The sequence below is a fragment of the Eufriesea mexicana genome, unplaced genomic scaffold, assembly GCF_001483705.2.
Source record: "Eufriesea mexicana isolate 0111107269 unplaced genomic scaffold, ASM148370v2 scaffold265, whole genome shotgun sequence".
Lineage (NCBI taxonomy): Eukaryota > Metazoa > Arthropoda > Insecta > Hymenoptera > Apidae > Eufriesea > Eufriesea mexicana.
In genome coordinates, this window is record NW_016908444.1 from 1,755,588 (window position 1) to 1,767,915 (window position 12,328).

Sequence of the window (12,328 nt, forward strand, 5' to 3'; positions counted from 1 at the left end):
ACTGATCTTATCTCGCATGAACGAAGTTAGATTAGCAGACGTGATAACTATGACGGTAGAGATATGTCATGGTCATGCATTTTTCTTGAGGGCTGGTTATCAGGATATTCTTCACCTAAGTTATTTTATGATTCAATTGCACCTTTGTCGATGCACTCACGCTTATCTGACGCGGAAGTAAACGATAAAGTTTAATTAGTAACGAGGATGAAGGAAATGTAGAATCAGTATGACCTTAGCAACTCGTGTATAAATTTATTATTAATTGATAACGCTAAAATTATCATAGCTACAAGTATCGTTAATCGTAGAGTATCTTTCGTTCTATAATCCTTCTATGAGTCCTGAATACTTGCTATACAAGTAGCTACTTAATTAGGATTTAATCATAAGAATTAGTTAGTGGGCATATATGATTGTTCCGAATGCAAGAAGTATAAATAGCAAAGCTATTTGCCTAAGGTAACCAAGTCGATTAGATATAACGATGATTCTCCTGCTATCGTTTTATTTCATTGTATAATTATCAGAACGTCTCTCTCTTTACTTCTCTCTCATTCTACAATTTCGTAATTCTTATCGTTTAGTTAATGGATGGATCACGTACAGCTGATTATTGCTCGACTTTTTCTTCTTAGAAGTTCTCGTCCCATCCAGAGAATTCGTCTGGTGGAACGTTGCGATCTGGCGGGTATCTTTCGAAATTCCTCGTGTCGATTATACTTTGTACCTGTGGTTTTTACAAAATAAGATAATGTAAGTGTTTTCCTTCTTCAGAACGAATTAATTTTTAAACATCGTATCTGAATATCTGATTGCTAAATGAACGTAAGTTTCACGTACTGTCGGAACGATTGGTGCGGGTAAACTTAGCTTCTGCAAGGCGGTCCAATTGAATCCATGGAACCATCTGTAAAAACACGGTTAGCTCGCGAAAAATTTTATCAAAATTTCATTTTCAAATGAATACCTAGTTATAGAAGACTTACTTGTGGTTTCGAATGTCCTGAATGCCATTCCTTTGATAACCCAGACGCTCGGAAGCACTTAGGCGAACCAGCTTTCTGATCAGACTGTTCGCGTTCTTGCTAATAGAATTAGGTATTCCGACTACTTCGATACCTTTTAGGATCTTGTTGTAGATGGACATGTGATCGGACCCACGGAAGGGTGGCTTACCGATGAGTAGCTCGTGAATTAGAATTCCAAGGGCCCAGTAATCCACCGCCCTTTAAATTAATTAAATGCACGATCATCATCGCTTTTTCTCTATTAAATTCATCATTTATTCGACACCTTGCAGTTATTGTGTCTCATTTATCTACCTATCGTGTCCTTTGTTTAAGATTATCTCTGGTGCCACATACTCGGGCGTCCCGGCAAAGGTCCATGTCTTGGATGGTCCAATCTTTTTGCTGAAACCGAAGTCAACCTGAAAAAGTTCACAAAATCTCGTTTGATTAGCGAAGAGAAGAAAGTAGAGAAGAGAATATATTTTTTCGAAGTTGTTCTTCAGCATCTACGATATTAGAATACGTATTCTGTTCTAAGGGTGAGTCCTGCGATCTTCTAGCTATATGGAACTTCTCTAATTGTTATTCCAAACCTCTTAATCTTTATTTCATACGGTTTCCTTGTTATCTATGACAATATGGATCTTACTAGTTTCAAATATCCACGGCTATCGAGCATAAGATTCTCTGGCTTTAGATCCCGATAGACGATGTTCATCGAATGAAGATGAGCAAGAGCCTCCACTACGCATCCGATCATAAACTGTGCAGTCGTGTCGTCGAAGAATCGTCTCCTTTGGAGAGTAGTCCATACGTCTCCTCCTAGACAGACTTCCATCAGGAAGTACACGTATTTGTTGTCCTTGAACGTCTGATAAAGCCTAAGTCGTAAAAGTAAAAATTATTTCTCTCATCAAGCGGTGCAAGAAAGTTGCATCTAATCAACGCAAACTTGATCCTGACTTGCAGATGAACGGTGAATCACAGGCCTGCATGATGTATTTCTCGTTCAGCACGTGCTCCTGTTGCTGTTGCTCGACCATCACCTTTTTCTTCAACTTTTTCAACGCGAAGCTCTTCTCTGTATCCGATTTCAGAGTGACCAGGTCGACCCGGCCGAATCCACCGACTCCCAGGGTGCCTATGGTCTCTAAATCGGCCAAGGTAACCTTGGAATATTCGTGAGACCATTTCTTCAACGTCAGAGATCGTTTCTGATTCTCGTACTCCGCCAGCCAGTCCTTGTTGCGTATCTCGTCAAGACCACCCAAGTAATTGAGGAACGACCTGAAGTTTAATTTGGTATTAGAAAGGAAGGTATTTTCCGAGTAATGAAAGAAGATCTATCGTCATCGATTTACGGAAACTCACTGTCGGTCCAGTGTCAAGCACTCGACGCCAGGAGCCAAAGCAATAGCATTAGCGTGTCGTCGATTGTCACCGGCATCGTCGTAAAGTGCTTTTTCTCCAAAATACTTGCTCCTTCCAAGCACCACCAGCTCTTCTTCACCGCCATCTTTGGTATTTTTGGTGATCCTGACGTTTCCACCGCTAATTATGTAAAACTTGTCACCCTTCTCTCCCTGTCGAACAATCACTGCCCCAGCAGGGAAGAATTCCTGTCAAAAAGATGCACATTTCTTGTTTTCAGAATCGAGCGAATGCGAGGAATCATTATCAGACATGTGAGACGCATTTACCATGCGGAGAAGATCAGAAATCTTAGCAAGAAGGTGTTCCTTAGGTTCAGGCAGTTTCTGGAGAACGGAAACTTGTTGAAGAAACCGAACGTTCCCTTCTAGTCTCTCCTGAGCAGATTTCATCATCACATTGATGAACACGGATCGGTCCAACACCCATACTTTCCCTCCTTTCTTTACTACAGATTAAACGTGACACGTTTCAGGTAAAAATGACATACTCGCTAATTATTTTCGTTAATTATTTCACGATGTGACTACTATTTACCGCTGATAGATCGAAGTCTCTTGGTATTGTACAATAAAGCGATCTCCCCGAACGCGATACCGGGTCCAAAGCTCCTCTGGAACTTGTCGCCCTGGTAAATATCGAACTCTCCTTCTGCGGACACGTAAAGATGCGACCCTGAAATATCAATTAAAAATGAATGTAAAAAGAAAAGACACATCTATAGGGAATATAGGAGAGGAACCTTTACCCATATCTCCTTCTCGAATCACCAAGGTACCCGGTGGTATCTGTTTCGGGTACATGGCAGAAACCAGCGCTTCCACCTGACCCTCTTCGAGGTTGCCGAGGAATTCATTCTCTAAAATGGCTCTTTTAATCTGTCGTCTACTCCTGTAACGGATAAAGTACGCATTTTAGTATATTAATCTTCAGAATTTTGGTACGATTCGTTCCATTACAGTTTGTTTCTTTGTCGAAAATTACTTTAGGTCTTTATCGTAAACAGGAGTCGGTGCAGAGGGTGGCGAAGGTGGCCTGCCGATAATACCACCTCTGGGGTTCACCGGCTTGTTCGAGCCATCCGAGGTCTTGGCATTTTCTTGCTCGTCCTCATGATGCGTTGGAAGAAGATTGAGATGTCGAGGTGGTGATGGCGCCCTGCCTTTTCCGCTGGAGTGAGCCGGTGGTCCTAACCCATTAGACACTGTGCCACCAATCACAGAGCGTATCTATATCGGTATGAATGAATTTTTTTAAACAGGTTAATCTTTCGACATCCTATTTCTACCGTCTTCTCGTTATTCAGCCCAATTTTTACGCTAGTTTTATTAATCAAATATTCCTTTACAGTTAAGAAAGCACGTATTTGTTTCATCATTCCTGAACTTCTACTAGTAATAACTTCTATGTCAATGATTTTCAAGAAATTTAAATTTCATTCAAATGTTAATTAGAATAATTTTCTTAATTAGATGCTTTTGGAACACTCACCACACCACGATTCAGATCTGGATCATCAGAAGGCCTGTAGCTAGTCACCACTGGGATCGTCGCATTTCCGTTCTGCAAACGAAGATATATAAGAATGCAGGAAGTTCTGCTTACATCTAGAACTGTGTTACGATGCTTGATTGCTTACACTAATTATACTCGACTCGGTGGTAAGATTGATGTTGCCACTCTGTCCTAGGACACTTCGAAAGCACGGAAAGCACGGGAACCTCATCATACTTTCATCGTCCAAAACATGTCGGAAGCACACTCTCTTGACTCCTGCAAAGCACAACGATCCTCTTCTTAATTTTGCGGGAAGATATTCGCGAGCAAGGATTTTCTCGCCGATCGACGCGCTGATCGAGGGAGCTGTTCTATCTGATTCGAATTCCGTGCTGGCATTAATCCAGATGACGCCATTTATCGTTTCCACGAGCACCGTTTCAAGAAAATCGTCACGGCGTGCATCCTCCAGGTATCGCGAATTTTTGGCCAGCGACAGCTGCGCTATTTGGACGATCACTTACCAGCAACGTTCGAGGAACGTTCGAGCAGCCAGCTAAGTACTCAAGACTCGTTTTTCTCGCACGATTGTCCGATTTATTGTCGAAATCGTTGGCACCAGAAGAAGCCACTGTCAGACAAAAAGTTCTTACGTGAAAAATTCACGAGCACGTGGCACGCTCGCCTCAGCTGGTCACATGCTTATGCTAATGATGTTCGATGCACGATATATAGTCCGCTGACGTCACGATATATTAGCACATTCTCACAATGTGGATATTCATGTTCCCTCGCGCGACTGTCGCCCATTTGGAAGCCTCTTCTGCTAAAAACTTTCCGCGTCGATCCGATTTCAACGCCGCTTGGAGAACGAGGATCGCGACGATGTCACATCGCTCGACGATCGATCGTCCAATTGTAAATTCAGGAAATCCCTTCGCGTAATTGGTTATTTTTGGGTCGCGGCAATAACCGACGAGTCGGAGGCCGAGCTTAACAAGGCTTTAACCGATGTTATCGCGGCTTTAACGATATCGCGATCTCTTTGCTCATCTCTGTTCGATGTGGCGCGCTTGGTCAGCGGAAAAGTTGCATACCTGGTGAAAAATTGAACGAGCTCCTTTGTGCTTATGGACGAAGCGATTAGTCTTCGATTCAGTGTGACAGGAAAGTTGGAAGAATGGATGCAAATTGATCGAAGTCCTTAGAACCCTGAAGTTCCCGTCTTAAAATTAATACGGAAGAACGCGAAACTCAACGTCAGCTAGCAAGGTAGGTTGAAATGGTAACGTAGCCTCGTTGCAGGGACCGACATCCGTTTGCACGATGTTAAGAGAGCGATAAGGCTGTTTGATTAGTCACGAGGATCTGCCTAAATGTTATTTATAACGTGTTTGTCAAGAACGTGCTTCCGATGCGAATTCGCGACACCGTCCGACCACTTTCAAGATCACTCCCGAGGAACGATGCTATTTACGATCTCTAGCCTGCAATTTGATAGATCAATTAGCGGCGGTCACGTGCTGGAGCACCGCGAATATGCGAGCGTTCGTGACAGCCCGAATCGCGAATATATTTCGCCTCGCGTCAACTTCCCTGTCATAAATTAGAGCGAGATCATCTGGAAAGTGCAGTCCACTTGGCGACTCGATGAGATCGGCATGGGAAGCCGGGAAACAAAGCGAAACGAAAGAGATTAGCATCGAAAGTCTGCGTTTTGCACTGACGCGAGTGCTCGTAACGCTTTGAAACGATCGCCGAAGCAGCGAGGAGCTGGAAAATCGTCCCTTTCCGTCACAGATCCGATCTAACTACGCCACGTTCATTTCGCGGAGTGCTTCCTGCCTCGTTAGAGGTCGCGCTGTTAATTCTCAAGAAGTTTTCTTCCTTTTACCTCTTCCCAGACTTCGTTCCGTGCCCTCGTCTGTCAGTTTTTCTCTTTTCTCTTTCGTTTCGTTTTACGTAATCGCGAGGACGTTCCGCCACGAGCACGCGCGCACCATTTCGTAATTTTTCTTGCACAATGCTCGAACGAATGTCACTCGGTGAGCGCGCGGAATGAGAGGCATGCGATCCATAGATCGCGATCTAAGTGCACGCTGAAGTAATTCCAGGTATTTTTTATTCTTACGTGAAGGGGCTTTTATTTTTCCGAGATCATGGGGGGATCGAGATCTATCTCGTTGATGGACGTTGCACGAAAGGTAGGATGTTAACCCATTTTTGTCCGAATTGCTTTCTTTTATGAAAAATTGCGAGTAATATAGCGAATGTATTTAAATTCGTACGAAACGTATATAAAATATACGTAAATTAGGATATTTACAGGGTTAATGATAAATATATTATGGTTGTAAACGAATAGATGGCGATGGAATGACGAAATGCATCAATTCGTGTTTCTCGAAGTTGAAATACCGAGAAAAAGTGGGTTAATTGAAATTCCAGATATCTTATGATATTCTCTAAGCTCTTGTTCAGCGAAAAGCTGATATCTGTGTCGAGACGTAACGTTAAACCCTGGACGGAAAATCGTAATACTCGGTGCTTGGCTATACAGATAGAATAGCTGGTGCAAATATTGATAGAAATGAGTAAATAAGAGTGGAACAGAAGCGTTAGCAGTGGGTTTTGTGCTAGGTTTCATGTTGACAGTATCGGAATGGCAAGAACTCTGCAGCTTCCCAAGTTCATCGCTGCTAATACCTTTAATTCCTCTTTGTTTTCCGCTTCGAACCGAGTGCACTATCTCGCTACCGTTTAAAGGGATTTTCCACAGCTAGTAGCAATTGCAACGGTACACGTGTTTTTCGCTACTTGCATCACGACAGATAATTTCGAACAAATTCTACAAAACTTTTTCTCCCCGATTCTTCGAACCGATTCTCCGCAATCTGTTTCTCGAGCATACCTCGAGTTGTGCTCGTGATTGCACATGATTCGTGCATGAATGATAAATATTTTATAACGATATGAACAATCGTTTCAGATACTCTATTTACAATACTATAGTCGTGAGTGATTATTTTGCAATGTTCCTTCTAAAAATCGAACAGTATCATTCTCTTCCTCGCTGAACGATAAACTTTCATTGCAAACAGCAGCTTTATCGCTAGAACAACCAGACGAATTACGATGACCGATTTTATACTCTTCGTATTTGCAATTACTAAAACCATCCAGCTGTCGTGGCGAAATTAATACTAATTTTTATTCCGAAGCGAAATTTTTAATATCGATAATAGATAATGAAATTAAATAATAATAGATAACGGATAATAGAAATTAAATTATGATCGATGATCGCGCTATTTTAATTATTAGTCATTTTTATTCGGAAATTAAATTGTATTAGGTGGTCGTGCTGTTTCAGTGGATATTAATTAAATACAACGCGGTAATTAGCCTACTCGCTCGCAAACGCGCGTGTATACCGTGAAATTGAAACGGTTCGCGTTAACGAAACACGGGACAAATGAATGCTGTATCTTAATTACGTTCCGCGTTTAATCAACTGCGACGTCGAGCGCAATTAACTCGAGCATAATCGCTCCACACGTGCTCCAGTGTTCGTATTTCCTCTCAAGACGTCATCCGCGATTCGGTCCCGCTCTCGTTAAACACTCCTCGGTTATTTTTACGTTCCGCCAATATTTTCGTCCCCTTATCGCGTTTGATTCTCCTTTAATCGCCCTGTTTGCCTTGTCACCGAGTCATTTTATTGCGGTCGAATTTACACCGGGGCGACAGAAATGGCGGAGAGCGAAACGCTCCTCTTCCCTCGAATCGGCGAACGCTTCGCGAAAAATCCCTCAACGAGGCCTGCTGCACCGTGTCGATCTCTTTCGTTTCCGATTTTATTTTCGTCGTTTCACGCGTTACATTGCGATGTACAACAGGTGCCACGATACGGCGAGCTTGTAAAAATAGCCAGGAATTAAAATGAAATATTCAGTCGTCGGCACAAGTGATTAACAGAGTAACATGACTATGCTTTTATTTATTCTTAACCATTTTTCGGCGAATTCAAAGTTACGATTTCGAGTGTCGCAACGTCGATCAGTACTGTTCCTTGAGGATTTTATCTACAATCTCCAGGGACGAATTATGAAGTATAATGAGTAGGCCCCCAACGATTATGTACTATCTCTGATTTCATGAAGGAATTTGTAAGAATTATCTTCAATAATAATAACAGTATGAAATAACAATACTCGAGTTTAAATGGTAGACGCGAACCATATTTCGTATGTACCTAGGTCCACATTTTTTCTCTTATTAATTGATTTTTTATACGTTTTAATTCCCCCTTCGAATCCTTCGTTGATTACATTATCTATGCCTCATGATGGAATTTGTGGCAATTATTTCCAATCTGAATAATAATATAAAATAAAAATACTCGAGTTTAAATAAAAGACAGGAACCATTTTTCGTATATACCTAGGTCCATACTTTTCCTCTAATTAATTATTAATTGATTTTCCATACGTATTAATCCTTCGCGTTCTCCGTTGATTACATTATCTATGCTTCATGATGGAATTTGAGAATTATTTTCAACCGTAATAATAATATAAAATAAAAATTATTTCGTTTAAGTAATAGACACGAACATTTTTCGTATATACCTAGGTCCACACTTTATCTCTTATTAATTGATACTAATTGATTTTCTATACGTATTAATCCCCCTTCGAATCTTCCATTGATTACATTCTCTATGCCTCATAATGGAATTTGTGGCAATTATTACCAATCTGAATAATAATATAAAACAAAAATACTCGAGTTTAAATAAAAGACAGGAACTATTTTTCGTATATACCTAGGTCCATACTTTTCCTCTAATTAATTATTAATTGATTTTCCATACGTATTAATCCTTCGCGTTCTCCGTTGATTACATTATCGATGCTTCATGATGGAATTTGAGAATTATTTTCAATCGTAATAATAATATAAAATAAAAATACTCGAGTTTAAATAAAAGACAGGAACCATTTTTCGTATATACCTAGGTCCATACTTTTTCTCTTATTAATTGATATTAATTGATTTTCTATACGTATTAATCCCCCTTCGAATCTTCCATTGATTACATTCTCTATGCCTCATGATGGAATTTGTGGCAATTATTTCCAATCGTAATAACAATACAAAATAAAAATTCTCGCATTTATGGAATAAAAACGAACGTTTTACGCATATTTAAGTTGACACTTTTCCCTTCATCGACTCGACTGTTTATATATTAATCTCGTTTCGAGGGCCCCGTCGACCGGCTGGTTTACCCATACGTTAAAACGTCTCCGCCAAGCTCGCTGTGTTTCAACAATTTCACTTACGACCTCGCTATATACCACGGTGTGATACATTAAAATGTACACGTAAAACATGCGCAACGAAATTACCTAACCGTTGGCAATATTTGTTTCCAGCAATGTTACGCCAGACAGAAATGCGGAAATCTTATCTGTGCCCCAACGTTGCTCTTATTAGGACTGCAATCGGACTGCGAGATTATTATCGTGCGGAAAATTTATCTGCGGACGATGTGATTTCCGCTGATCGATTAGATATCGAGATAATCGAGATAAACCGACTTTAGAGAGTGGGGCTCGCCCTTTCCGAGGAAATCGCTTCGCTTTCGCGCAATTTTCACTCGAACGGAACCCGTCGACGCGTCGTCTGTGCACGTCGAACTTTCGGCACTCACCTTTCCGGTTCGACGTGGAGGACGTGATCGGGGAACAACGGAACTTCGGCACGAAACGAAGGGGCCCCTCGAAATTCCTTTGGCCAGGGAACCAAGGGAACCGTTGACGATGAAATAGGAACGATTCACGGTTTTCAGCTGCACTCCGCGAATTCGCGCATAAAACTGATGTCTCAAGTTCGACAAAGACGCAGGAATCTTATCTAGCAGATAACAAAGAGACGCAGTGTCAACAGGCAGGTACACACACGGCCGTGTCTTATCTAGCGAGTTCTATTCTCTTTTCATTAATAAGGTCGGCGTGCCTGATTCTTCTTTCGAGAAGGTTGCAGATTCTAGTTACATCTTGAAGCACATTTCACTTCAGTATGCCTGCTTCGTTCGAAATTTCAGGAAAGAGACCGGCATTCGTTTAATTTCTCTTTTCCGTTTATTTCTCCATCGGACGCTATCTCGAAAAGGAATGCACGTACAACGTTTTTCTTCCTCGTGCTTCCTCGAAGGTTCGTGCGAAAAAGTCGGCCTCGAAACCGTGATCCCGCGCGATTTCCTCTCATTACCCGGCATTCAACTTCCTAACAGCGAGTACCAGAAGCGATTACATACACGCGATAACGATTTCATCATTTTCCAATCTAGGTTTCGAGAACTCTAAATTTCATTCATTCACGGATAAGGTCCCACGAGTAGGCTCGGTGGAGTAGAAATAATTGGCTAATTTATCAGTCGATCGTAACCACCACGGTTACCGCGAGTTGCGCAATAAATAAGGCCTAAAACGGCAGGGAGATTGCTATCGCGAATGAGAAATTTGCATAAGCAGCGAAACTGTTCATTGGAATACTGTTTAATAAATTCCGTCGTTACTTATGCACTTTTCCACGACCTCGGCACGAACGGGACGATAGCCGTTGCTTTTCTTATATTCCGCTGCTTATCGCCGAAGCGACGGTTTCTTATCGCTCAGGCCTGTTGCCTTTATCGTCCCGCATCTATCGAACGTCCCTTTTTCCCATTTCCCGTCTTTCTTCGAGCCAGAAGCTGCCGTTTCGAGGTCATAATCGCGACTTGTCGAACGGAAATCGTCATTCGCGCGAAATTCGCGAGATCTCGTTTAAAAAGCACTCCCTGGTCATGGTAAAACTTACGGCAACCCGTCCACGATGGGTCATCGGCCAGGTTAAGGCATTCGTGCTCCATTTCGTCCAGCAACCCGGCGTAACGATACACGAAGAGATATCACTGAAATGCGATGGCCAAGAACGAATTTCACGAGTCACGTGAACGGGGTATGCTCCGAATCTGCGATCTAATCTCTGTCGAAATCGCGGCAGAAGAGCCGTTACACCATCGACAAACAGGTAAACAAGGTGGACGGATAATCGAGCGTACTCACGTCTGGAAGATGGTCCGGGCCTCGTTGGATCTCGGTCTCCTGGGAACACGGTTTCACGGTTCGATTCATAAAACTGCGGCACGCCGGTTGCACGACAGGCCACTTTCGAGATTCATTGTCCGTTACCAGCCACGATCACGCGTGGATCGATTATTCACGATAATTAGAAAGCCTCCGAGAGACTCACAGGCGACAGCGCGCTTTCATTTTTCACGCGTGTCTGTTCCCTTGGTCTCTGCGGTGATCCAACCTCGCTGAACGTGTCCGGGGATAGTCTATTGTCATATAACTCGCAGAACGTGAAGATTCGCGGTGGAATACTCGAACGAACGAGGTTTTCCCGACATTGCGTTAGGGTCCAAGATGGTGGGCGCGGTTGAGGCGCGAAGTCGCAGAGAAGTCGAAGAAAAGTTTAAAAGCAGTCGAAGAGAGGTTTAAAGGAAGTCGAAGAGAAGTCTGAAAGAAATCGAAGAGAAGTCGAAGGGAAGCCGAAGAGAAGCCTAAGAGCAGACCTCGATGGACTTTCGCTCGCGAAGTCGCGGTGTTATTGACAGGCCGGTCTCAATGCCACTAGCTGAAATACACGCGTTCGTTTCCAATTGCCGGCAGACGGTGGGGGGTATCGGTAATTATTATCATTTGGCACCTTATCCGAGCGTGATACACGCCGACTGTTAACGGCGACGATTGCGTATCCGGCTACACGTGGATCGGTCACGATCGATGGTCGAAATGTCTCGAGAAAGTACATTTCCATTACACTCGTTCGATCTGATCAGCAGATACGTTGATAGAGGCATGGTCGGAGATCGAGCTTTGGTTGGCGTGATAAGTAGATTCTTTCCTCTTGTTCTCGTTGGACGTGTGTGTAACGAGTTGTCAGTGATAAGAATGTTTGAGGGACGAACGAGGTGGGGATAGTTTAGACTGGAGTTAAACGCGTGTTTAAGCAGCCACTGCGTGGTGGAAGTATTTTTTGTTTTCAATTTCAAATCTACTTTATATATGGTTAAATGACTGGTCTTTAAATAGAAGCTTTATTCTTTGCAATTGCACGTTGATATAGCCTATTATCTGTAGCTCTTATTTAAAGACCAGTCATCTCATTAATAATAGCCAATTTAATAGCAGTGATATGGAAATAAAATCGGTTTTGGATAACTGTGAAAGAAATTAATTTTTCTCGTCTCGATATCAAAGGAGTGCTTAAAATAAATAAAAGATATAGACTTAATAGCACCTATAATTAGGTACACTAGGAGATACCGTATT

At 42.2% G+C, this 12,328-nt stretch overlaps 1 protein-coding gene across 5 annotated transcripts; it reads right to left on the reverse strand.

The window, feature by feature from the left end:
• Positions 1-223: 223 nt before the first annotated feature.
• LOC108555773 (cGMP-dependent protein kinase, isozyme 1) lies at positions 224-11,646 on the reverse strand. Of its 5 annotated transcripts, none has more exons than XM_017911580.1 (14): positions 11,057-11,646; positions 4,084-4,217; positions 3,936-4,007; positions 3,429-3,673; positions 3,193-3,335; positions 2,982-3,119; positions 2,714-2,892; positions 2,385-2,632; positions 1,977-2,300; positions 1,663-1,894; positions 1,326-1,432; positions 990-1,229; positions 844-910; positions 224-730 (listed from the first exon to the last, which is right to left on the reverse strand). In XM_017911580.1, the coding sequence occupies exons 2-14, from the start codon at positions 4,171-4,173 to the stop codon at positions 635-637; spliced, it is 2,181 nt and encodes a 726-aa protein (XP_017767069.1). In that variant the 5' UTR covers positions 4,174-4,217; positions 11,057-11,646; the 3' UTR covers positions 224-634. The 5 variants fall into 5 exon arrangements, with proteins under 5 accessions (XP_017767069.1, XP_017767073.1, XP_017767072.1 ...); XM_017911584.1 differs by lacking the exon at positions 11,057-11,646 and adding an exon at positions 9,661-9,810; XM_017911583.1 differs by lacking the exon at positions 11,057-11,646 and adding an exon at positions 9,356-9,374.
• Positions 11,647-12,328: the final 682 nt, after the last annotated feature.